The 27618-nt window shown below is 43.6% G+C and overlaps 1 protein-coding gene across 7 annotated transcripts in view; it reads left to right on the plus strand.

The window, feature by feature from the left end:
- The window catches only part of mink1 (misshapen-like kinase 1), a 58106-nt gene that overhangs the window by 21140 nt on the left and 9348 nt on the right, over positions 1 to 27618 (plus strand). For 2 of the 7 annotated variants that reach the window (XM_071338550.1, XM_071338554.1), the window contains exons 8-31: positions 1914 to 1992; positions 3612 to 3787; positions 6904 to 6973; positions 7169 to 7382; positions 12045 to 12152; positions 12770 to 12856; positions 13259 to 13438; positions 13726 to 13896; positions 14371 to 14628; positions 18093 to 18172; positions 18684 to 18787; positions 18922 to 19022; positions 19349 to 19372; positions 19517 to 19668; positions 20150 to 20270; positions 20449 to 20565; positions 20664 to 20778; positions 21065 to 21220; positions 21369 to 21512; positions 23292 to 23426; positions 23610 to 23710; positions 23866 to 24015; positions 27134 to 27293; positions 27380 to 27519. In XM_071338550.1, the coding sequence (XP_071194651.1) occupies positions 1914 to 1992; positions 3612 to 3787; positions 6904 to 6973; positions 7169 to 7382; positions 12045 to 12152; positions 12770 to 12856; positions 13259 to 13438; positions 13726 to 13896; positions 14371 to 14628; positions 18093 to 18172; positions 18684 to 18787; positions 18922 to 19022; positions 19349 to 19372; positions 19517 to 19668; positions 20150 to 20270; positions 20449 to 20565; positions 20664 to 20778; positions 21065 to 21220; positions 21369 to 21512; positions 23292 to 23426; positions 23610 to 23710; positions 23866 to 24015; positions 27134 to 27293; positions 27380 to 27519 (3143 nt within the window). Of the gene's footprint in view, positions 1 to 1913; positions 1993 to 3611; positions 3788 to 6903; positions 6974 to 7168; positions 7383 to 12044; positions 12153 to 12769; positions 12857 to 13258; positions 13448 to 13725; positions 13897 to 14370; positions 14629 to 18092; positions 18173 to 18683; positions 18788 to 18921; positions 19023 to 19348; positions 19373 to 19516; positions 19669 to 20149; positions 20271 to 20448; positions 20566 to 20663; positions 20779 to 21064; positions 21221 to 21368; positions 21513 to 23291; positions 23427 to 23609; positions 23711 to 23865; positions 24016 to 27133; positions 27294 to 27379; positions 27520 to 27618 lie in introns of those variants that run through there. The other 5 variants (XM_071338553.1, XM_071338551.1, XM_071338552.1 and 2 more) reach the window with 5 other exon arrangements.

Raw genomic sequence — 27618 nt, forward strand, 5'->3', positions numbered from 1 at the left:
GGTGGATGGATTATCTTGGCAAAGGAGAAATGCTCACTATCCGGGATGTAAACTAATTTGTTCAATATAATACATTTTGAATTCAGGCTGTAACACAACAAAATGTGGAATAATTCAAGGGGTATGAGTACTTTCTAAAGGCACTGTATCACTATCACTTAAGAGATTGTGCACAGATATTTAATTTTAAAAGCCAGTGATATTAAATGAAGAGCCCTCTAATATAGACCACATGAAAAATGCAATAAATCAGTTTTTTTATATGAATGAAGGCTTGCTAAAATTAAGCATTTTGACATAACCCTCTGTGCACCCTTTGTGACTTCAAGGAAGATTTTAACCCACTTACGTTTCACCATCATTGTAAAGCCCTAGTTATGATGTTGCATTGACAAGGTCATTTTTGGCAATTTATTATTTATTTAGTGTTATTATTGGTTCCTTTTAAGGTCAAATAAAAAAACTGTACCCTCAATTTAAGGACAACCCTGTTAGGTGAACTGAATGCATTTTAATATGGTGAAACTATTCCTTTAAAAAAAAAAAAACATTTCCAAACAGACATTTAACATCTTATGGTCAAACCCTAGTGTAAAAGCAGGTGAGCTGGCGCTACTCTTTTTAGCCAAGTTCTGGTGTTTTGTGGTGGAAAACTGAGCGTGTCAAGCATACCACGTCAACCCTGTTATCCATAGCTAGACAGGCTAGAAATGTTTTCATTTCATTTATGAAGCTTGCATTCAATTTCCCCTCGCTGTTGCGTACAAGCTTCCATTCCCCCTGTCTCAAGGGGATTTATGGCATATTTTTTGTTTGTATTATCTTTTACCAGATCTAATGTGTTATTCTTCTACATTCATTTCACATTTCCACAAACTACAAAGTGTTTCCTTTCAAATGGTATCAAGAATATGCATATCCTTGCTTCAGGTCCTGAGCTACAGGCAGTTAGATTTGAGTATGTCATATTAGGCGAAAACATTTTTTTAAAAGGGTCCGATCCTTAAAATGAAATCGCCAACCCCGTTACTTTACTTGGCACTTACTATAGTAATTTAGTTTATTTAATAACCTCTTGAGATGGGAAAACAAATTGGTGTGGTGTGCCGTCATTAATTATGCAACATGGACTTACATTCTCACTAATACTGTGTTAGTTTCTATTGGTTACTGTGGGATACTACTGGCTAATTGTAAGATAGCAATGCTGTTGTTTTTCAAAACCTTACCAAACCACCCTGTGGTCTGACATGAGCAGACTAGTTTCACTAATTTGAACAAACTGACATATATTCTGTTGTGTTGACTAGATGTGCAAAACAGGTGAAATGTGCCCGTCTGTACAGGTATCACATTTAAGTTTCCACAGATGCACACACAAAACATATACAGCACAAACCTTATACATGTCGAGAGTAAGGAATAGCCAACTTAAACTGGTCATGTAATCATTGTGTAGTCACAAAGTTCTGAAATGAAAACCACTGAATGCTTTGGGCAGTATCAGAAGTACCGCCAGTGTATGCATTCTAGAATGCATTTTATTGTTGAGCTGATAACCTAACCAGACAGGTTTTGCTAGCTACGCTGGGAAGACAAGGAGTAACAGTGTTGCTCAAACAAGACAATGGGGCAATAGGTGTGAGCGAACAAAGTAAGGATTGGGATTAGGAATACCACAGATATTGACTGGGAGTAGCTAGGCTATTAGTGTCACAATTCTCTGCATAGAATTATGTGATCCATTACAAGTGTATACTGTAAAGTAATATACTACTGGTATTTATACTGTATAATAATATACTACTGGTATTTAAATTCTGTTTTGACTTAAATGCTTGGTGGGTATAATACCAATCCATAATACCTTTCCCCCATACCGCTTGCTCTCCCCCCTCTCTCTACACCTCCAGCTCTGTGTGATATGCACCCTATGAGAGCTCTGTTCCTCATCCCGAGGAACCCCCCTCCCAAACTCAAGTCCAAGAAGTGGTGAGTGTGCTACTTAGATTCTGCTGTTATTTTTTCTGAAACTTCAGTTTTATTTTAGGACATAGCTATTTTGTCTTGACTCCCCTCACTGCCCATCCCTTCCTCTGCAGTGATAAGATTCCTTCCTTACCCTAGCCCTGCTGCGCTTTACGGAACTATTTACATCCAACACCAGCTGGCCATGGATTCCTTTCATACACTGTACTTACCACTGGAAGTTCAGTGGCATGTCAGAAATGTTATCACTGAGACTAAGTCAAGATTAGGGGTGTGGCGGTCATGACTTTTTCTCAGTTGGTTATTGTCATGCAAAAGACTGCCAGTCTCACGGTAATTTACCGTTAATTAACATAAACACATTTAGTATCTCCAGGCCTCAACACATACAAGCCGCTGATACACGCCTTTGGAACATCTACATTAAAACGTAGTATAATAGTATAATATATCAATTGAATATACACCACTACAATAAATCCACTATTTATTTTAGTCAGGTCTAAAGAAACATTATGATATGAAGAAAATGTATTTCAGAAGAACAGAATATGAGTTGGCCTACGTTAGGCGTATGTTATTTGGCTATGCTCCTGCTTTAGGCTTGTTCATTTAGCTGACAAGATATTCTTATGTCCCGTGCCATTATTTTATTTTATAGTAAGAAGAATATAATTGAACTTAGCTGAATAAAGTAGAAAGGATATTTTTACCATTACAGAGCAAGTGCGCATATGAAGTGGCTATGTTGAGCGTAGAAGTGATACTTTGAAACAAGTCCTATATGCTAGATTTAGAGTTATTTGACAACTTTAGTTGTGAATGATACAGACCTTTTAGAATGCCTTAGAAATCAATACATATATGGGCTGCATGATGCTACTATAGGCTATTGATGGTTTGAGAAAGTAGCAAAAACAGCTTGCGCTCTGTTCCTTGCCTAATCAGTCAGTTAACATGACCTTCATGAATTCTGAAGCCTTTATGTGCTTATTTTGATTACATACATGCTTCAAAATTCACAAAAGGATCTCATAGAACTCTTCTAAGCCTGTGTTTACCACAGGCCTTATTTTCGGTGTTTATCCCCAAAAAAACTATTATTTCACAATGAATTCCCCCATAGCAATGATTGAACGAACCAAAGGTAAGTCATTTCCGTTTTTTAGGACTACAAACTGGGGATCTCTATTAGTCCAGTAGTCACCAACCGGTCGATATCCAAGGCATTCCTAGTTGATCACCAAACATTTCTGTACAAAGCCCAATGATAAAAGCCCTGCATTCCCATGAAAATACCAGTGAAAGATCTACCTAAAGGAGCACTGTTGTACATTGCCACTTTAAATGTATGGACACTGACTGTCTTTCTGTCTCTATTTCACTCTCCCACGCACACAGACCTTTCCTGTTCTTCTCTTTTTCTGAACACTCATCTTGGGATAGTTTTCATTCCCAATTACATGTGACCTACATTCCCAATTACATGTGACCTACAGGAGATACCAGGCCTCCTAAAAGTCCCACTCACACCAGCTGTCCCATCTCTGTCCACCAAACAGATGTTACTCAACACCCTCCTCTGCCTCACCTGACTCTGACACTCATTACCCCCCCTTCAGGTCTAAGAAGTTTATAGATTTTATTGAGGGCTGCCTGGTGAAGACGTACACCAGCCGGCCGTCCACAGAGCAGCTCCTGAAGCACTCGTTCATCCGGGACCAGCCCACAGAGCGCCAAGTCCGCATCCAGCTCAAAGACCACATTGACCGCACACGCAAGAAGAGGGGAGAGAAGGGTGAGAGAGGGAAGGGCCGGCCTGAGCCTGACTGAGGCCTCTGTAATTTGGGTTGCGCTATTTTGTGTTTTCCATATAATGGTTGTTGGAGACTGAGGGTGGGGTGTATTATGGTATGGAGGGTGGGGGTGAGGTGTATTATGGTATGGAGGTGTAGTATGGTATGGAGGGTGGGGTGTATTATGGTATGGGGGGTGAGGTGTATTATGCTATGGGGACTGAGGGTGGGGTGTATTATGGTATGGAGGGTGGGGTGTATTATGGTATGGAGGGTGAGGTGTATTATGGAGGGTGAGGGTGGGGTGTATTATGGTATGGAGGGTGAGGGTTAGGTGTATTATGGTATGGGGACTGAGGGTGGGGTGTATTATGGTATGGGGACTGAGGGTGGGGTGTATTATGGTATGGGGACTGAGGGTGGGGTGTATTATGGTATGGGGGGTGAGGTGTATTATGCTATGGGGACTGAGGGTGGGGTGTATTATGGTATGGAGGGTGGGGTGTATTATGGTATGGAGGGTGAGGTGTATTATGGAGGGTGAGGGTGGGGTGTATTATGGTATGGAGGGTGAGGGTTAGGTGTATTATGGTATGGGGACTGAGGGTGGGGTGTATTATGGTATGGGGACTGAGGGTGGGGTGTATTATGGTATGGGGACTGAGGGTGGGGTGTATTATGGTATGGGGACTGAGGGTGGGGTGTATTATGGTATGGAGGGTGGGGTGTATTATGGTATGGAGGGTGGGGTGTATTATGGTATGGAGGGTGAGAGTGAGGTGTATTATGGTATGGAGGGTGAGAGTGGGATGTATTATGGTATGGAGGGTGAGGTGTATTATGGTATGGAGGGTGAGTGGGATGTATGGAGGGTGAGAGTGGGATGTATTATGGTATGGAGGGTGAGAGTGGGATGTATTATGGTATGGAGGGTGAGAGTGGGATGTATTATGGTATGGAGGGTGAGAGTGGGATGTATTATAGTATGGAGGGTGAGAGTGGGATGTATTATGGTATGGAGGGTGAGAGTGGGATGTATTATAGTATGGAGGGTGAGAGTGGGATGTATTATGGTATGGAGTGTGAGGTGTATTATGGTATGGAGGGTGAGTGGGATGTATGTATGGAGGGTGAGAGTGGGATGTATTATGGTATGGAGGGTGAGAGTGGGATGTATTATAGTATGGAGGGTGAGAGTGGGATGTATTATAGTATGGAGGGTGAGAGTGGGATGTATTATAGTATGGAGGGTGAGAGTGGAATGTATTATAGTATGGAGGGTGAGAGTGGGATGTATTATGGTATGGATGGTGAGAGTGGGATGTATTATAGTATGGAGGGTGAGAGTGGGATGTATTATAGTATGGAGGGTGAGAGTGGGATGTATTATGGTATGGATGGTGAGAGTGGGATGTATTATGGTATGGATGGTGAGAGTGGGATGTATTATGGTATGGATGGTGAGAGTGGGATGTATTATAGTATGGAGGGTGAGAGTGGGATGTATTATGGTATGGAGGGTGAGAGTGGGATGTATTATAGTATGGAGGGTGAGAGTGGGATGTATTATAGTATGGAGGGTGAGAGTGGGATGTATTATGGTATGGATGGTGAGAGTGGGATGTATTATGGTCATTATAAGTACGCATGTTTGCAGTACTACAGTGCATTCGGCAAAATATTCAGACCCCTTCACGTTTTCCACATTTTGTTACGTTACAGCCTTATTCTAAAATGGATCAAATATTTTTTTTCACTCATCAATCTACAAGTAATACCCCATAATGACAAAGGAAAAACTATATAATTATTTACCTAACTATTCAGACCCTTTGTTATGAGACTTGCAATTGAGCTCAGGTGCATCCTGTTTCTATTGATCATCCTTGAGATGTTTCTCCAACTTGATTGGAGTCCACCTGTGGTAAATTCAATTGATTGGACATGATTTGGAAAGGCACACACCTGTCTGTATAAGGTCCCACAGTTGACAGTGCATGTCAGAGCAAAAAACAAGCCATGAGGTCAAAGGAATTGTCCGTAGAGCTCAGAGATAGGATTGTGTCGATGCACAGATCTGGGGAATGGTATCAAAACATTTCTGCAGCATTGAAAGTCCTTCAAAAACACAGTGGCTTCCCATCATTTTTAAATGGAAGAAGTTTGGAACCACCAATACTCTTTCTAGGCCAGATGGAAGCCACTCCTCAGTAAAAGCGCATGACAGCCTGCTTGGAGTTTGCCAAAATGCATCTAAAGGACTCTCAGACCATGTGAAACAAGATACTCTGGTCTGATGAAACCCAGATTGAGCTCTTTGGCCTGAAAGCCAAGTGTCCCATCTGGAGGAAAACTGGCACCTTCCCTATGGTGAAGTATGGTGGTGGCAGCATCATGCTGTGGGGATGTTTTTCAGTGGCAGGGACTGGGAGACTAGTCAGGATTGAGGGAGGGATGAACGGAACGGAGCAAAGTACAGAGAGATCCTTGATGAAAACCTGCTCCAGAGCACTCAGGATCTCAGACTGTGGCGAAGGTTCACTTTCCAACAGGACAACGACTCTAAGCACACAGCCAAGACAATGCAGGAGTGGCTTCGGGACCAGTCTCTGAATGTCCTTGAGTGGCCCAACCAGAGCCTGGACTTGAACCCGATCGAACAGCACTGTAGACCTGAAAATAGCTGTGCAGCGACGCTCCTCATCCAACCTGACAGAGCTTGAGAGGATTTGCAGAGAAGAATGGGAGAAACTCCCCAAATACAGGTGTGCCAAGCTTGTAACGTCATACCCAAGAAGACTCAATGCTATAATCGTTGCCAAAGGTGCTTCAACAACGTACTGAGTAAAGGGTCTGAATACATTAAGTAAATGTGATATTTCGGGTATTATTTAAAAAAAATAATAATTTGCAAACATTTCTAAAAATCTGTTTTTGCTTTGTAATTATGGGGTATTGTGTGTAGATTGATGAGGTGAAAAAAATTATTTAATCCATTTTAGAATAAGGCTGTAATGTAACAATGTGGGAAAAGTCAAGGGGTCTGAATACTTTCCGAATGCATTGTAGATGCTATGCGTTCTCACTTCTGTTCTCTCTCTTACTGTCTTTGTTTCAGAGGAGACAGAGTATGAGTACAGTGGCAGTGATGAGGAGGATGAGAACCGTGGGGAAGACGGAGAGTCCAGGTAACACAACACTACCCCAACAACGTTACTACCCCAAGCAATACCGCAGTAATATAAGACCACAGTGCCCTGAGATGAATGACACAATCTCCTGCTTCTCTACTATGATCTTTCCATTACCTCATCCTGCTATATGTCTCTGTCTCTCTGCGTCGTTCTCTCCCTTCCACCTCTCTCTCTCTCTCCGTCCTCAAGTACCTCCATCCTGAATGTGCCTGGTGAGTCGACGTTGAGGCGGGACTTCCTGCGTCTGCAGCAGGAGAACAAGGAGCGATCGGAGGCTCTGAAGAGACAGCAGGCCCAACTGGCCGCCCAGCGCCGAGACCCAGAGGAACACAAGAGACAGCTGCTGCACGACCGACAGAAACGCATCGAGGAGCAGAAAGAACAGCGTCGCCGCCTGGAAGAGGTAATACGCACAGGCCTTATATCAATTAGATTTGCTCACCTCCTGCACCCTCTCTCCTCCGTCCTCTCTCCTCCGTTCTCTCTCACCTCCTGCGCACTCTCTCCTCCGTCCTCTCTCACCTCCTTTTGAAAAAGGTAAAAGTTAATCGAGGAGAGTTGGTGAGGAGAGGGAAAGTGGACAAATGCACTCGTATGAAATGACTTTTACAGTGGTGGATCCCAAAATAAATGTGTGAAGTGCTAAAAACTAATTTAGTTAGTAGTGCAAGACATTTTATCGATAAAAGGAGGCTATCGAGGAGGGTAGGACCGTCTTCTGTTTGTCTACTAACAAATTTACACACACCTCAACCACTTATCGGTTTCCTAGTCACGGAGGAGAGAGGACGGAGGATTGGCTTTTGCACAAACGAGAGAACTCCACTGACACACGGTCACACACAGCCTTATCAACTGCGGCTAGTGTTCTTTAGCAGGTTCAAGTAAACCACGATTTTACCCTGTGAGGTAAAACCAGTGACCAACATGGTTCAGCTGACTTTATTCTAACTTACAGAGAATGAATCATCACAAGCTTTTATACAGCTATTTATGTCACCCCAAGTCTCTAAGGTTTTCACAGTAGCCAGGTTTACTGGGCTTGTACTAGGCTGTTATGTATATTGCCAAAACACACTGTACAGTGTTTTTGAAGATGCCATAATACAGCAGGATATGAAGCTTGCTAATTTAGCAAGTTGGTAATGCCAGGTAGCCTAGTGGTTAGAGCGCTGGGTCAGTAACCGAAAGGTTGCTGGATCGAATCCCCGAGCTGACAAGGTAAAAATCTGTCGTTCTGCCCCTGAACAAGGCAGTTAACCCACGGTTCCCCGGTAGGCCGTCATTGTAAATAAGAATTTGTTCTTAACTGACTTGCCTAGTTAAATAAAAAAAGCTATCTATATTGCTTTTTTTAAATTTTTATAATGAGTATTATAATAAATAATTGTACATAATTTCTGTGCCAACTAAAAGAATTCAACTGGATTTAAATCTCAAATGTTAGATTCACCACATGCAGTAGATGGGATTATCACAAGGTCAGGTATCAACTTTTCTTCAGGGAGAGAAAACAGTTTTTATCGCTGAATGTTTTCTGGAGATAGTTCATTAATTGGCAACAACAAAAGAGAAGACCAGCATCTTAAATGTAAAACATGTCATTAGCAAGTTATATCTTGTTTTAATACAACAATGAGGAAGCCTCTCTTAAGGGAGATGTTTTAATAGGGAGGATGTAGTGTCTTTTCAGAAGGCGGCTTAAATCTATTCAGGGCGATACCAATTAAAGTGATGCTCCAGAGCTTTTGTATAATTTCAGCCAGTAGTTTTGAAAGTAGTGCTCACAAACCAAAACGGGTCCCTGAAAATGGTAGACAATTGTGTACTACGTCATGCAATTCGTATGATATGTTACGAATAGGAATTTGTACAGTATGTTAAGAAGATGTGCTGAAGATCCCGGACTGCATCTTTAACCCTTTAGCCCTATTCTCAACTGGCTGGCAGAGCATGTTTTGACAATGGATTTCGAAGTGGTTATGAAAAGAAACTTCACGTTAACTTAATTGGTCAACTCCCCTAGCCCCACTGCATCAAAAAACATACTTTGTATATTTTTGGGTTGCTGCAGTTCAGTGTTGTGGCACTGTAACTTTGCTCTCTCGGGGCTGTAAGAACTCTGTCACAAAATATATGGTATAAGAGGCAGGAATTCAGTTGATGAGGGATTAATATTGCACCATTCCTGTTAGTAGAGACCTTGAAGAGTAGGCATATGAAAATAAATTAAAATGTAAAAAGCCTAAAAAGTAAGAATTTTGTAAAAATGTGGTCAACCAGGCGGTTGTCACTGTATGTAATAAAAGAGAACTGCACTTTGTCATACATTATTATCTCAAAATGTCTGAATATGTGGGAAACATGGTAGAAGAACCTGGATCATTTGAAATATATAATTCCTTTTGGAGGCACATTGCAACATACACAACCTGAAAACACATTCATTTCAATGTAATTGAATATTGGACATAAATTACCATAATTTGTATTTAAAAAAATATATATAAATCCACATTTACCCAAGCTTACTCATCTATAAACTCCATTGAAGCAGACCTAAAGTATGTCTTTTAAATATTGTTGAGATGAGTAAAAATGATATTCAAATTGTAATTCAAATATATAAAACATTAAAAACACCTTCCTAATATTAGCGAAGAGACAGAATCATTAGATAATTTGTTTTGCTACTGTCAATATGTAGCTTGTTTTTGGTCGCAGTCAAAATGTGGTATTTCATGGGCCTCCCGAGTGGCGCAGTGGTTTAAGGCACTGCATCGCTGTGCCACTAGAGATCCTGGTTTGAGTCTAGGCTCTGTCGCAGCCGGCCGCTACTGGGAGACCCATGGGGCTGCGCACAATTTGCCCAGCATCGTATGGGTTAGGGGAGGGTTTGGCCAACAGGGATGTTCTTGTCCCATCGCTCTAGCGACTCCTGTGGCTGGCCGGGCGCAATGCACGCTGACACAGTGTTTCCACCGACATATTGGTGTGGCTGGCTTCCGGGTTAAGCGGGCATTGTGTCAAGAAGCAGTGGCTGGGTTGTGTTTCGGAGGATGCACGGATCTCGACCTTCACCTCTCCTGAGTCCGTACGGGAGTTGCAGCGATGAGGCAAGACTGTAACTACCAATTGGATACCACGAAGTTGGGGAGAAAAAGGGGTAAAAAAAATGAATGTGTTATTTCATAGTTTTGATGTCTTCTCTATTATTCTACAATGTAAAAAATAAAGAAAAACCCTGGAATGAGTAGGTGTGTCCAAACGTTTGACTGGTACTGTACTTATTCAAGAGTTTTCCTGTTTTCTACATTGTAGAATAATAGTGAAGACATAAATGATGAAATAACACATGGAATCATAGTAACCAAAAAATGTTAAACAAATCAAAATATATTTTATTTTTGGGATTATTCAAAGTAGCCACCCTTTGCCTTGATGACTGCTTTGAACACTCTTGGCATTCTCTCAACCAGCTTCATGAGGTAGTCACCTAATTTATTATTTGACCCTGCTGGTCATCTATGAACATTTGAACATAGTGGCCATTTTCTGTTATAATCTCCACCCGGCACAGCCAGAAGAGGACTGGCCACCCCTTATAACCTGGTTCCTCTCTAGGTTTCTTCCTAGGTTCCGGCCTTTCTAGGGAGTTTTTCCTAGCCACCATGCTTCTACACCTGCATTGCTAGCTGTTTGGGGTTTTAGGCTGGGTTTCTGTACAGCACTTTGACATCAGCTGATGTAAGAAGGGCTTCATAAATACATTTGATTGATTGATTGAATGCATTTCAATTCACAGGTGTGCCTTGTTGAAAGTTAATTTGTTGATTGGTGATGATGACATGAACATGCATCTATACATGTGTAACAGTATAACTTTAAACCGTCCCCTCGCCCCGACACGGGCGCGAACCAGGGACCCTCTGCACACATCAACAACGGTCACCCACGAAGCATCGTTACCCATCGCTCCACAAAGGCCGCGGCCCTTGCAGAGCAAGGGGCAACCCTACTTCTAGGCTTCAGAGCAAGTGACGTAACTGATTGAAACGCTACTAGCGCGTACCCGCTAACTAGCTAGCCATTTCACATCCGTTACACATGCGGTAAAGCGGCATTGGACTAGTAACCGAAAGGTTGCAAGATCGAATCCCCGAGCTGACAAGGTAAACATCTGTCGTTCTGCCCCTGAACAAGGCAGTTAACCCACGGTTCCTAGGCCGTCATTGAAAATAAGAATTTGTTCTTAACTGACTTGCCTAGTTAAATAAAGTTTATTTTTTATTTTTATTTACGGTCATTCGAACTCAACCAAAACAATGGAATTGCCATGGAAACATGTGGGAGAAAGATACTGAATCTCCTTGCCCCCCAGGAAAATTAGCATACGTTTAGGCTATTGTTTGTGTGTTTCACACAATGTTGTGGTAAAAATTTGAGTATAATGTTTGCATATGGATGTCAATCCCAACACATGTTCATGTCATCAATCAACAGCAATACAGTTCAAAACGACTAACTACTACCACTGAATTCTGTATGCTAACTAGCTTATATGAACCAGAGTCAGTGTTTAGCAGGCATTTACCGCATCTATGTCATTGCTGGTATGGCTGTATTTTGACTTCTCAACCGCCTGGTAGAGATCTGTTATTTCCTAAATAAACATCAAGTTGAAAAAAAACCCATTGATAGTTCCTATTTGAGTTCTTAGTAGTAGGAATTTAAGTTTTTAATAATAAAAAATTGTAAGAAGAGACCGGTAAAGGTTTAAAAGAACAACTGGCCAAGTGTTTGAATCAGGGAGAAGGTCAGTCTCAGAAGATGAGCAGGGCTGCAGTGGCTGGCGGTACATGTGTGACTCACAACCAACATCTCCCCCCTCCTCCTCCCGCTTTTTCTCTCTCGCTTGCTCTTTTACACCTTTTATTTCCTCTCACAGTGGAGGAAAAAAACTAACGGTTTATGCAAAAGTAAGGCATCCATTATAACCACAACATAATATGCAAAAGTGGCTTCCACACTCATTTCTCTCCCTCTCTCCTGTCATCCCTCTCAGCAACAGAGAAAAGAGCGAGAGATGGTGAGACAGCAAGAAAAGGGCCCCCATCGGAGACTTGACGATATAAGGAGGGAGGAGGATAGGAGGCTGGCCGAGAGGGAGCAGGTAACCAACCATGAGAAGCGCAGGAGCACAGTCAGCCAATTGTGGAGAGGTGTGGGCGTAGCCTATTCTGCAGGCTACTGCAAGCCACTCTGGCTGTGGAATGTCCGTGAGCTGGTTGCCATGGCAGCAGGGATCTAAATTAGAGTATTTATACAGAGATGAGTTTTCTGTGGGTGAGCTCAGTTTCTGCGTCTCTCTTTTGCTTCGTTTCTGCTCTACCTTAGTAACACTGTGACTGGCATTATATCACAGTCAACCTACGTTTTATAATCAATTCTCCTAGTCTCCTTTTCTCCATAAACCGTTTAACTCTCCTACCATTGCCCGTTTCTAAGTGATAACTAACCTGCATCGAGTCCTAAATGAAGAAGTGATGCAATTTATATGGATTTGTATTGTAGAGGCTAACAGTCAAACTGCAAAAGCTAATACCTTTTTGCAGTAGCTTTTAGTTTACCTGTAGAATTTTAAAGCCATGACAAATCACTAAGGCTGTGTACTAACTAGTGTATGACAGTCATAATTTCCCCTCTACATCGTGGTCTATTTATATCTATCCTCTTCTCCTCCATTGTCTTTCCTTTCCCTCTTCACCCCTCCTCCACCTCTCTCTTCAGGAGTTCATAAGACATAAGTTAGAGGAGGAACAGCGGCAGTTAGAAATCCTTCAGCAGCAGCTGCTTCAGGAGCAGGCACTGCTCATGGTAACTCTCTTCCTTCCTTTATCCTGCAGTCACCTCCTCTCCTCAGCCCTAGTCTACCCCTACCTCTGCCTGCAGGGCATACTGCTTACCTTACCCTCCTCCTCCTACTGGCACTTCACACCTCTCACCACTAGAGGCGTCAAATACTCCAGTTTGACAGTTTGCACTAACATACTGTATTTTGCTTCTTTGTTTTACGAAAACATTTCTTGAGAGAACTAGAGAATCATTGAGAGAATTTTGAGAATAAGGCCCATATCTATGTATACCCTGCATGATGTCCCCATCTTTGTATGTAGGATTGTGTCTGTCTGGGGGGCATGTCAAAGGGGTGTGTATTGTGTACTAGCCATGCTCAGGCCTAGAAAAGTCTGCTTTGACCGTATCATGGTGTGTGTCCAGGAGTACAAGCGTAAGCAGCTGGAGGAGCAGAGACAGTCTGAGCGTCTGCAGAGGCAGCTGCAGCAGGAGCATGCCTACCTGGTGTCCCTGCAGCAGCAGCAACAGGACAAGAAGCCCCAGCCCCTCTACCACTACAGCAAGAACGTGGAGCCCAACAATAAGCCTGCATGGGCCCGAGAGGTACAATAATGCCACACGGACATGAACAGTGGAACGTGCTATAACTTCAACTTAAATAACCCTATCGACTACACCTTTCATTAAATAGGGTTTTATAACCTAGAGTAATACCAGAGGGATATATTTAGCAATTACCCTGTAACAAGTTAGCATCAAGCAGTTATGCAGTATCACCTTAAGTGTCATCTTTTTTCCTGAAAGTTAGTCTGATTCGACATCTCTGTGATGGGCTTTCTCCCTCTCCCCCATCACTTCTCCCCTTATTTCCTTCCATTTTCCTCTCTCAGGTGGAGGAGCGCAGTAAGCTCAACAGGCAGGGCTCCCCCAAAATCTGCAACACTGTCTCTGACACTGCCATCCAATCACGCTCTGACTCCATCAGCCAATCCGGAGGGGGCCAGGCTGCTCAGACCCCGCCTATGCAGCGGCCTGTTGAGCCTCAGGGGGGACAGGGCAAGGTGTGTGTTGGTGTTTGTTCATCTGGGAATATATTTGTGTGTACTTTATTAATATGTTTCCCTTGTTACAATATAGTGTAGACATGTTGTTGAAATACTGGTTTATCACAATGGAGACTGCAATGTGTCAAAGTTGAGAGAAAAATTAGATGTTCTTTCCTTCCCCATGTCTTTTTCCTTGGACTGCATTACCCCCTGTCTAATAATGTTTATTTTACCTTTATTTATTTTCAATCTTCTTTTCCTTCCTTTTCTCCCCTCTCCTCCTCCTGGACCCACCCTTTTCCCTTCTTATTGCTTTCATATTGTCTTATTTCCCTAATTTCATAAAATGGCAAAAATCCCTATATGCCCTGCACAATCCTCCCTCCTATCACTCTATTTTGCTTGCTCTCACTACCTGACCCTGCCCTCTCCTCCACCTCTATACTCACTTCCTCCGTTCCCTCCTTCCTCACTGCTGCACCGCTGCAGTTCCAGATGGCCCACTTGGTCCCGCTGAAGCCCTACGCTGCCCCTGTCCCCCGCTCCCAGTCCCTGTGTGACCAGCCCACTAAGACCATGTCCGCCTTCCCCACCCAGGATCCCTCCCCCACCCCCCGCCCCGTCCACTCCAGGGAGCTGGTCCGACAGAACTCTGATCCCACCTCCGAGAGCCCCGCCCCACAGCCTCGCAAAAGGGAGGACCGCGGCCCCTGGATTCGCCTGCCAGAGATCGAACAGCCGCCCAAGGTGAGAGGCCACCTGCTGGGTTTTAGTCTTTTAGATATACTCAAGGTTTATGTTTTATTTTTACTATTTTCTACATTGTAGAATAATAGTGAAGACATCAAAACTATGAAATAACACATATGGAATCATGTAGTAAGCAAAAAAGTGTAAAACAAATCAAAATATATTTTATATTTGAGAATCTTTAAAGTAGCCACCATTTGCCTTGATGACAGCTTTTCACACTCTTGGCATTCTCTCAACCAGATTCATGATGTAGTTGCCTGGAATGCATTTCAATTCACAGGTGTGCTTTGTTAAAAGTTAATTTGTGGAATTTCTTTCCTTCTTAATGCGTTAAAGCCAATCAGTGTTGTGACATGGTAAGGGTGGTATACAGAAGATGGTCCTATTTGGTAAAAGACCAAGTCCATATTATGGCAAGAACAGCTCAAATAAGCAAAGAGAAACGACAGTCCGTCATTCCTACAAGACATGAAGATCAGTCAATCTGGAACATTTCAAGAACTTTCAATGTTTATTCAAGTGCAGTCACAAAAACCATCAAGCGCTATGATGAAACGATCTCATGAGGACCGCCACAGGAAAGGAAGACCAGAGTTACCTCTGCTGCAGAGGATACGTTCATTAGATTTAACTGCACCTCAGATTGCAGGCCAAATACATGCTTCACAGAGTTCAAGTAACAGACACATCTCAACATCAACTGTTCAGAGGAGACTGTGTGAATCAGGCCTTCATGGTTGAATTGCTACAAAGAAACCACTACTAAAGGACACCAATAAGAAGAGGATGCAGAGTAGGTAAACGGATGATCTCCACATGTGTGGTTCCCACCGTGAAGCATGGAGTAGGTATGAAGGTTTGGAAGTGCTTTGTTGGTGACACTGTGTGATTTATTTGGAATTCAAGGCACACTTAACCAGCGTGGTTACCACAGCACTCTGCAGCAATCTGCCACCCCATCTGGATTGCGCTTAGTCCCACTATCATTTGTTTTTAAACAGGGTAATAACCCAACACACCTCCAGGCTGTGTAAGGGCTGTTTGACCAAGAAGGAGAGTGATGGAGTGCTGCATCAGTCTAATACTACAATCACCCGACCTCAACCCATTTAAGATGGTTTGGGATGAGTTGGACCGCAGAGTGAAGGAAAAGCAGCCAACAAGTGCTCAGCATATGTGGGAACACTTTCAAGACTGTTGGAAAAGCATTCTTCCTTAGGAAGCTGGTTGAGAGTATGCCAAGAGTGCACTGTCATCAATGCAAGGGTGGCTACTTTGAAGAATCTAACATCTCAAATATATTTTGATTGAACACTTTTTTTGGTTACTACATGATTCAATATGTGTTATTTCATAGTGTTGATGTCTTCACTATTATTCTACAATGTAGAAAATAGTAAAAATAAAAACCCTTGAATGAGTAGGTGTGTCAAATTTTGACTGGTACTGTATATTTACAAAATATATGGGGGAATGAAAATGATGCATACAATTACATTGATGAGAGCTATAATCTATCTGCAATATTAAAGCTGATCTACCTGAAAATTGCAGATGTACTTAATGTTTTGTACACCTAGTGTACATGCGGTAGAGGCCAATGGAACACAGACCGTGGAGGATAGAAGGACATCGCATTGGCGCACATTAGCAAATCAGATTTAACAAAGTGGATATTCGTCATCCGTCATGATTGATGTATTGTAACAGGCACACAATGTGGTTACTAAAGTCAGATTTGGCAGTTTTCACTGCATAACATTTAGAAGTTTCTTTTCAGGTTTAAGAAGTTGGACAGTTATAGCTCCCTCACTAACTTCAAGCATCAGCTGTCAGAGCAGCTCACAGATCATTGCAGCTGTACACAGCCCATCTGTAAATAGCCCGTCCAACCAACTACCTACCCCATCCCCATATGTTTTAGTTTTTTCTGCTCTTTTGCACACCAGTATTTATACTTGCACATCCTCATCTGCACATCTATCACTCCAGTGTTAATTGTAATTGCTTCGCCTCTGTGGCCTATATTTTTTTTACCTCCTTACTTAATTTGCACACACTGTATACAGATTGACTGTACATTTGTTTATCCCATGTGCAACTCTGTGTTGTTTTTGTCGCACTGCTTTGCTTTATCTTGGCCAGGTCGCAGTTGTAATTGAGAACTTGTTCGCAACTGGCCTACCTGGTTAAATAAAGGTGAAGTAAAAATAAAGAAACCCTTGAATGTTTAGTTGTGTCCAAACTTTTGACTGGTTCTGTATATACAAAAGTATGTGGACACCCCTTCAAATTAGCGGATTCGGCTATTTTAGCCACACCTGTTGCTGACCCGTGTATAAAATCGATCGCACAGCCATGCAATCTCCATATATAAACATTGGCAGTAGAATGGCCATACTGAAGAGCTCAGTCACTTTCAACATCGCACCATCATGGAATGCCACCTTTCCAACAAGTCAGTTTGTCAAATTTCTGCCCTGTTAGAGCTGCCCCGGTAAAAGTGTTGTTATTGTGAAGTGGAAATGTCTAGCAGCAACAACGGCTCAGCCGTGAAGTGGTAGGCCACACAAGCTCACAGAATTGAACCGCCGAATGCTGAAGCGTGTGGTGTGTAAAAATTGTCTGTCCTCGGTTGCAACACTTACTACCGAGTTCCAAACTGCCTCTGGAAGCCATGTCAGCACAAAAACTGTTAGTCGGGAGCTTCCAAGCCTAAGATCACAATGCCAAGCCTCTGCTGGAGTGGTGTAAATCACCACCATTGGACTCTGGAGTAGTGGACACCCGTTCTCTGGATTGATGAATCACGCTTTACTATCTGGCAGTTTAACAGCAAATCTGGGTTTGGCGGATGCCAGGAGAATGCTACTTGCCCCAATGTATAGTGCCAACTGTAAAGTTTGGTGGAAGTGGAATAATGGTCTGGGGCTGTTTTTTATGGCTCGGGCTAGGCCCCTAGTTCCAGTAAAGGGAAATCTTAATGCTACAGCATACAATGACATTCTAGACTATTCTGTGCTTCCAACTTTGTGGCAACAGTTTGGGAAAGGCCCTTTCCTGTTTCAGCATGACAATGTCCAGGTGCAAAAAGCGAGGTCCATACAGAAATGGTTTGTTGAGATCGGTGTGGAAGAACTTGACTGGCTTGCACAGAGCCCTGACCTCAACCCCATCGAACACCTTTGGAATGAATTGGAATGCAGACTGCGTGCCAGGCCTAATCGCCCAGCATCAGTGAGGTCTGGCACTGCGGGGAAGCAAGTCCCCTTAGCAATGTTCCAACATCTAGTGGAAAGCCTTCCCAGAAGAGTGGAGGCTGTTATAGCAGCAAAGGGGCGACCAAGTCCATATTAATGCCGATGATTTTGGAATGAGATGTTCGACGAGCAGGTGTTTACATACTTTTGGTCATATAATGTATTTAGTAATGTCGGATATCTCTCGATCTTTCGCAGATTCCCCAGAGGACCGCCTCCATTGCCACAGCTCTCAACACCAACCTATCGTCTGGCATCAGGCATCCAGTCAGAGCCAGGTAACTCAGACGGACACATCTAAGCTACTCTCATTCTAATTCCGGCTCCTAGAACCAAATCTCCCGCTACTTGATTTAGGTTTTGGCGGCAAACACTTTCCAATCTGTCTTAACGAAGTCCATACCTCCCTCTGCCAAAGCCTGTTCCCAGTCCCTCCCTCCCTCTTCAGAAAGGGCACGCGTTTATTCATATGTTATGCACTACATGCTAACATGGAGGTATCTGGCGATGTTTTCGATAACTATTTAGCAGGTAAGCAGTGTTTAGAGAATTTTGGCAAAAATTTGTCCCCACTAAACAACACCTCCGAAATCATGCACCAAACAAAGTCAGTTTTACTCCCCGTCTCACTCATGAGCTCATTTGGCAATACATTCACATTTTAAACATGTGTCAGAAGACTATTCTGATTCCAATCATGACACATGGATGATGGTAGATCATGACAGAGTTATGATATTCACTGCTGAGGTTTTAATAACTAATAATCTTATCTCTTCCTTGTAATAGCAACCCAGACCTCAGCCGCAACGACCGCTGGGAGAGAGGAGATAGCATGAACCACGTATCCAATCTACCCCAGACTGGCTCTCTGGAGAGGCACCGGATACTCAGTGAGTCAATCACATTCTCTGTGACTCTGCTTATCTATCTCCTTCTCTTTCTGTTGATCCCTCTTATGGAATGAAAGCAAGCCCCAGCAATGATGTTAGCAATTCCATGTTGACATTCAGAATGTTGGTTTCAGGCTCCTCCAAAATAGACTCCCCCATACTAGGCCATGATGGGCGCATGACGGGGCACAAGCCAGGGGAGTCTCGCACGTCGTCCCGCCCCAGTCGCCCTGCTGTAAGTACCCCTCACCTGTAAAACACCCTCACTATGAACACTGCATGAAGGATATTCAGACACTTTACACACCCTTCCCATTTGTCAGCTGTTCACACGCATCTTCTTTTCAGCTTATCACTTTTGAAATGAATTTTCACTGACTATTCTGCACTATTGTAACACCTGCACTCACTCCCCAATCCCTACAGCGGATCTTTTTCTGGAAATTGACTCCTACACTAACAGTTTCTCTTTTTTTCATATCCTATTCTCTGCACTTTTCTTTTTCTCTCTTCCTACACCGCTCACTTCCCTGTTTGTCCACTGCTTCTTCCAATGCACAGAGTTACAAGAGAGCTATAGGAGAGGTTAGTATCTGTGTGTGTGCTGTGATACACATGTATTGGTTTCACTATGTCAGGCTGCTGTGTTAAGTTACACATGCCTGTCATAGTCCTAGTATGCTGGCAAAACCTGTCGTCTGTGTGTCGTGTGTGTGTGTGTGTGTTCAGGACCATGGGCTGTATGCTAAGGAGCGTCCTGAGGAGCAGCCCAGACCTCCGGTGAAGGCCAATGACTACTCCTCATCCTCAGAAGGCAGTGAGAGCAGTGAGGAGAGTGAGAGTGGAGAGGGGAATGAGGAGGAGGACAGCCCTACAGACCGGTCAGTACCAGGGTGGGAGAACACACACTGACAAACAGGAAGGAGAAAAAAGGAGAGACAGCTTATTGTGTGAATAATGACATTGAAAGGAGAGACGGCTTCTCGTGTAAATAATGACATTGAAAGGAGAGACGGCTTCTCGTGTAAATAATGACATTGAAAGGAGAGACGGCTTCTCGTGTAAATAATGACATTGAAAGGAGAGACGGCTTCTCGTGTAAATAATGACATTGAAAGGAGAGACGGCTTCTCGTGTAAATAATGACATTGAAAGGAGAGACTGCTTCTCGTGTGAATAATGACATTGAAAGGAGAGACGGATTCTTGTGTGAATAATGACATCGAAAGCCCATTCTTATCCTCTTTATACCGCCACCCTCACCTTCCCTTCTTTCATTTTCCTGTCTACTTCATATCCTCTGCTGTTCCGTCATTTTCCTCTGTTTCTTCCTCCTTGACATCCTCTCCTGTCTGTCTTTAGTCCCCGGGATGCCGACACTGACTCGGTCAACACCATGGTGGTTCATGAGGAGGAGGAGGGCGAGGGAGGGGAGGAAGGGCAGGCTGGAGGCTACAGGGACCAGACCATGCTGGTGCAGAGGGTGAGTTATGTCTTTCAGGAAGTAGCCTACTGGACTAGAGAGAAGTAATCTGTATTAACACACATATGTATACATGTATGTGTGTGGAGTTGTGTAAATGTGTGTGGGTGGTCAGGTTACTCTTATGTAGGAGGTTGTGTTGGGCCATTGTGACTGGTTTGTCCCCGTTGCCTGGCAGACACCAGAGAAGCGGAGCCACAATGGATACACCAACCTGCCTGATGTGGTGCAGCCCTCCCACTCCCCCACTGACTCCGCCTCCCACTCCTCCCCTGGGAAAGACTCTGTTTATGATGTGAGTCTCTCTGACTCTCTCCCCGAATACAAGTACAATCATGGACATGGTTCTCTGCCCAAAACTCCATTCTCTCCCTTCCTTCCTGTTTCCTCCAGTATCAGTCCAGGGGTCTAGTCAAGGCGTCAAGTGGCAAGTCCTCCTTCACCACCTTTGTTGACCTGGGCATGTACCAACCACCAGGTGACACTGCGGATGCCATCTCTGTGGGCAGTAAGTACAGACAGAATGTCTCATTATCAAAAGGTTAAATGAGGTTCCCCTATACACCCTCAATTCCTTAGTTCCCTATTCCAGTCTCTAGCTTCATTACGCGGCTCACAATCCAGCATCTTTTACTTTACTGCTGTTATTAAATCTGAGTCATGGAAATGTCTCACAGCAGGAGGGCAGCATTTGCCCATAGTAGCTTGATTCAATATCATTCCCTTAAGGAAGTTTTTTCTCCTCTTCCCTCTAAACTTTGCCTGCTTCTCTGCCTCCCTCCTGCTGTGTCCAGGCCTGGGCTCCAGGTTTGAGCAGCTGAAGATGGAGGTGAGGAAAGGCTCCATGGTGAACGTGAACCCCACCAACACACGCCCCCACAGCGACACCCCCGAGATCCGCAAGTACAAGAAGAGGTTCAACTCTGAGATCCTCTGTGCTGCTCTCTGGGGTGAGACAGACGGCACGCTGGTCTAAGCTATAGCCAACACTGTAATCATTTTATTCCATCCACCATGAGTATCACATCTTCTACATATTTCCTGTAGGTCCTGATTGTTTGCATTTTGGGGATATTTGTATCTGTGTGTGATTCCCAGGTGTGAACCTGCTGGTGGGGACAGAGAACGGTCTGAAGCTGCTGGACCGTAGTGGTCAGGGGAAGGTCTACCCCCTCATCAATTCGCGCAGGTTTCAACAAATGGATGTTCTGGAGGGACTGAACCTGCTCATCACCATATCAGGTGATTAGTACTGCTCAGCACTTGAACAACACTGCGCTTACCTGGGGTCTGTTCAGGATAGTGCAACGTCACAAAATCTTCAGATAGAATCTGTTAGCTCTACATTTTGCCTTTCTATCTGCAACGTTCTGAACGTTTCATTTCAACTGAATACACCCGTGGCTAGTTAAGGATCATATCACCTCTACCTTACCTGACACCCTAGACCTACTTCAATTTGCTTACCGCCCCAATAGATCCACAGACGATGCAATCGCCATAACACTGCACACTGCTCTATCCCATCTGGACAAGAGGAATACCTATGTAAGAAAGCTGTTCATTGACCATAGCTCAGCATTCAACACCATAGTACCCTCCAAACCCATCATTAAGCTCAGGGCCCTGGGTCTCAACCCCGCCCTGTGCAACTGGGGCTTGGACTTCCTGACGGGCCGTCCCCAGGTGGTGAAGGTAGGAAACAACACCTCCACTTCACTGATCCTCAACACAGGGGCCCCACAAGGGTGCGTACTCAGCCCCCTGCTGTACTCCCTGTTCACCCATGACTGTGTGGCCATGCACGCCACCAACTCAATCATCAAGTTTGCAGATGACACAACCATAGTAGGCCTGATTACCAACAATGACGAGACAGCCTACAGGAAGAAGGTGAGGGACCTGGCGGAATGGTGCCAGGAATATAACCTCTCCCTCAATGTCAACAAAGCGAAGGAGCTGATCGTGGACTTCAGGAAAAAGCAGAGGGAGCAGCCCCCTCTCCACATCGACGGGACCGCAGTGAAGGTGGAAAGCTTCAAGTTCCTTGGCGTACACGTCACTGACGATCTGAAATGGTCCACACAGACTTGTGGTGAAGGTGGCACAACAGTGCCTCTACAACCTCAGAGGAGGCTGAATAAATTTGGCTTGGCTCCTAAGAGCCTCACAAACTTTTACAGATGCACCATTGAGAGCGTCCTGTCGGGCTGTATCATCACTTGGTATGGAAACTGCACCACCCGCAACCGCAGGGCTCTCCAGAGGGTGGTGCAGTCTGCACAACGCATCACCGGGGGCAACTACCTGCCCTCCAGGACACCTACAGCACCTGATGTCACAGGGAGGCCAAAAAGATCATCAAGGACATCAACCACCCGAGCCACGGCCTGTTCACCCCGCTATCATCCAGAAGGCGAGGTCAGTACAGGTGCATCAAAGCTGGGACCGAGAGACTGAAAAACAGCTTCTATCTCAGGGCCATCAGACTGTTAAATAGTCATCACTAGCCGGCTACCACGCGGTTACTCAACCCTGCACCTTAGAGGCTACTACCCTATATACATAGACATGGAATCACTGGTCACTTCAATAATGGAACACTAGTCACTTTAATAGTGTTTACATACTGCTTTACTCATTTCATATGTTTATACTGTATTTTAGTCAATGCCACTAAGACATTGCTCGTCCTAATATTTATATATTTCTTAATTCCATTATTTTACTTTTAGATTTGTGTGTATTGTTGTGAATTGTTAGATATTACTGCACTGTTAGCGCTGTGAACACAAACATTTCACTACACCCGCAATAACATCTGCTAAGTATGTGTATGTGACCAATAAAATTTGATTTGATTTGACAAGGACCTGTGCATCACAAACTCCATCTGTTGCTACTCAGCCCCTTTTCTTATCCACTGTATAACCTCTTACTGTGTGTGTGTGTGTGTGTGTGTGTGTGTGTGTGTGTGTGTGTGTGTGTGTGTGTGTGTGTGTGTGTGTGTGTCTGTCCCAGGTAAGAAGAACAAGGTGCGTGTGTACTACCTGGCCTGGCTGAGAAACAAGATCCTCCACAATGACCCGGAGGTTGAGAAGAAGCAGGGCTGGACCACTGTAGGGGAGATGGAGGGATGTGTCCACTACAAAGTGGGTGAGTAAAGGAAGGAAGGACGGAGACAGCGGAACAGTGATGTGACCCGTTATTGAACCGCATATCTATTATCAATGCATTTTCCAACAATGTACATTTACACATATGGTTTTTGCCTTTTTGGATGTGTTTATTTATAGTATAATATAAAGGCTCTAATCCCGCTTTGTTGTTTGTGTCTAGTGAAATATGAGAGGATCAAGTTCCTGGTGATAGCTATGAAGAATGCGGTGGAGGTATATGCCTGGGCTCCCAAGCCTTATCACAAATTCATGGCCTTCAAGGTAGGTCTCACTTTTCCTGCCTTATTGTTCTGAGTGCCAGGTGTTCTATTTCCCACAGCCAGTCAACCAGAACAACATAAAAAAAAACGTATGTTCTCCCTCTTTCTCGTCTCTCTTTCCGTCTCCCATCTCTCTCTCTCTCTCCTCTCCTCTAGTCCTTTGGTGACCTGCCCCACAGGCCCCAGTTGGTAGACCTCACAGTGGAGGAAGGTCAGAGGTTGAAAGTCATCTATGGCTCCATTGCTGGCTTCCACGCCATCGACGTTGACTCTGGGAACAACTATGACATCTACATCCCAGTGCATGTAAGTGGATAAGTTCCTAGTGACACCACTGTCGTGTCTTTGCTATCATTAAATTGAAGACTTAGTTTTTAGCAAAGACTCCTGTAATTAGGGATTACGTGATCAACTGATTAATAACGTAACTAATTAACTATGAATTTGGGGCACCAAGGAAAAATATTCGGATTACAAAGTTATCATTTCCTAAAATAACTTTTCAGATATTTTATCTGATCAATTAGTCTTCGAATTAATTAATTATTTACTTTACCTCACGTTAGTCTCATTCCAAACGTTGTAAATTGTTGGTTATCTGCACGAACCCAGTCTTCACTATGAGTCATCCATACATCAATTGTCTTAAATCATTTATTTATTACTAACTAAGTAATTCACAGAAATGCATAAACAAACAAACAAACTTAAAATGGTTACATGAAATGATAGGAGAAATATGCCCTAGTGGGCTGAACCGGCATGGCGGCTTGTTAGACAAAGGGAAAATTGGGGGTCGACTAAGAAGTCACTACAGAGTTCATAATTATAACAATTGACATGCTAATCCTTTACACATGAACGCTCACTCATTCGGGAACAATTGCAATCAATATATATATATTTACGCTCAGTGTGTCGTCTTGATCGCTGGAGAAAAGTTAGTTTCTGTTGGAGAGTTTCGTCTGTCTCTATCATGGTTATTGTGGGTAGTTCAGAGTGACATTCATTATAGAATGGATGTTTCGGCGGTTGTCGTTCTTCGCGTTCAATGATACCGAATTCCTAGCTGCAGACTAGTAGTCAATATCAAAGACTTGTTCTTATTCTGTCGGTATAGTCTTTGAGTTTAACCACGTGGTATGGTTAAAGACTCAGCAATTGTCCACAACCTTTGTCTCCTCCTAATGGAGAAAAAACATGGTCTGGTGATAATTTCTCAAGTTGGGTTTTTATTAGGAATTGCAGAAAGGGGCTGTCCCAGGATGTCTGACCCAACTGGGCTCAGGGGCTGGTCCTCGGATTTAGTTCAAATCAAAAGGGATTTGTATTTTTCTTCATTAAACAGTCCAAAATCATATTACACAATTATACAAACAGTATCATACTCACTCATTCATTTTATACAACAATTAGATGTAAACCTCATATCTGAGGTTATTATATAAACAGCGGTATGGTAATGTAGCCACACAGTCTCCCATGAGTTTCCCAAGTTGTGACAAACGGACATATTAATAGCTGGAATCTTCACCGATCTTTTATACTTTTTCCGGAACATGAAATCTGTTCGTACCTCAAGTTCTGTGAGGTGGAAGAAATCCCTTTGTTCTCTTTGGAAGTTTTACCCTCTGCTATACTGTGTGTCCATGAGGAGATTCTCAGGAATTTACGACGTCTCTTTGTGACCACAGCAGCCTAGTTGTAGGGGGCAGGGAGAGGCAGGGAGAGGGGGATGGGGCTTGCTATACCCAAGCAGGCAACGTCATGACACCACACACATATAAACAGGGCCAGACAGAAACTATGGGGACAGAATATCCTTAAGCCCCCACAAATTCTTCCAAATCAGATAGACTTGAGAATACATTCACACCTAAAATAGCTACAGAACATGAATAATAACCTGTTTATTGATTAGATGCCCAAACTTGACAGGTATTGATGTAAAAACCTCCTCACAGTTTTCACCCACTTCTTGCTAGCTATACATTTTCATCACTTCACAGCAGTGTGGAAGTACTCGAGCCCAGGACTCGGATTCGAGTCCCGATTTTTCATGACTTCTGACTCGACCATTGGTGACTCTGACTCGCCTTTTTGTGACTTGTATTTTCACTTGGACTGAGTATGCTACTATGATAAGCAGAATATTAGCAGAACTGTGTGCGCAGAGCAGCAAGGCTTCTGTTCTCTAGCAGTGGGAAGGACGCGCCACAGCCTACATCAGCTGGTGAGCTGCTGCGATGTAAGCAATGAGTGTGGGCAGACAGGCAAGGCAGGCTCTGCGTCCCCGTAACCACAGACTACTATTTAGCTTTGCCTGGTTAAGAAACACAAACTGCTTTACGAAATTGAAAACCATAGTATTGAGTTTAAGAGTAAAACAGTCTAGCTATTTCTCTCCCCCTTGAGCATAGAAAAGTAGGCTCTTTGAATTTGTTGTCTCACTCTACCCTCCTAATTTCCCCCCTACAACCTATAGCTATGTTCTGACAAGTCTTAAGATTTCAATCTGCATTAAAAAACCTACACAAATATCAGTGGGTGATTTTACAAAAAGTAGCAGAGAGCTTGTTACAATTATTGCAAGTAATAGTCTGGTCAATCTGACAGGAGCAATAGCCAATTCCATCTAGAGAACATTCATCCATTACTGACTTGACATAACTATTGAACATTACATTAAAATAAAATGTGTGAGCCTGTGTATGAATTACTTATTTGTTTCATATTCTATTGCATATTGCAGCCATTTATGACCATTGGGCAACAGGAGGTAAATCTTTGCGTTACTTCAATGCTCACATTAAAATCTTCCCACCAGCCCGCCACTAGTTGTTGCTGGGAAGATTTCTTCTACTAAATCTGAGCTAAATCAATAGAGGCGCGAATCTCTAGCAACAGACGAGCATCGAGCCATCAGTACGAGTGTGCAAAAAAACAGCAGTAACCAAATACCAAACCCTGAATCATTAATTTTGCTTTCCAAAGTTTTTCAGCAGATGGTGCAAAGAGTGTGGCGCAATGTCAAATATGTAACAGAAAAATAGAGAAGACCGGAACCACTTCGAACTTCAAAACTCAGACCCAGTGATTCAGACTTGAGCATTTAGACCAGGACTCAAACACTGAGACTCAGACTTCAGCCATAGGGACTCGTGACCTGACTATTGGTGACTCGGAATTAGCCATAGGGACTCGTGACTTGACTATTGGTGATTCGTACTTAGCCATAGGGACTCTCGTGACTCGGACTTAGCCGTAGGGACTAGTGACTTGACTATTGGTGTCTCTGAATTAGCCGTAGGGACTAGTGACTCGACCACAACACTGCTTCACAGACTCTTATTCAGAGTGAGAATCAGTGCATTTAACTGTTAGGTCAAAAAATATTATACTCCTTCTCTCTGTGTGTGTTCAGATCCAGTGCCAGATCATGCCCCATGCCATCGTGTTCCTGCCCAGCTCGGACGGCATGGAGATGCTGCTGTGCTACGAGGACGAGGGCGTCTATGTAAACACCTACGGACGCATCATCAAAGATGTGGTGCTTCAGTGGGGCGAGATGCCCACCTCCGTTGGTATGGCACATGTGTACAAACACACACACACTTCCTCATAAAGTTGCTGTGTTCTGAGTTATCTCCTTCTCTTTCTCTCTGTTCAGCCCATATCTGCTCTAACCAGATCATGGGCTGGGGAGAGAAGGCCATAGAGATCCGTGCTGTAGAGACGGGCCACTTGGACGGAGTCTTCATGCACAAGAGAGCCCAGAGGCTCAAGTTCCTCTGTGAGAGGAATGACAAGGTGGGTCACACACACATACTCACACAAACAGGTATGCACACACATGGATTCAGAAATGTACCCAATCTATATGTGTGTGGTCGTAATCTTCTGTTTTGC

Source organism: Salvelinus alpinus, chromosome 13 (genome assembly GCF_045679555.1).
Source record: "Salvelinus alpinus chromosome 13, SLU_Salpinus.1, whole genome shotgun sequence".
NCBI lineage: Eukaryota > Metazoa > Chordata > Actinopteri > Salmoniformes > Salmonidae > Salvelinus > Salvelinus alpinus.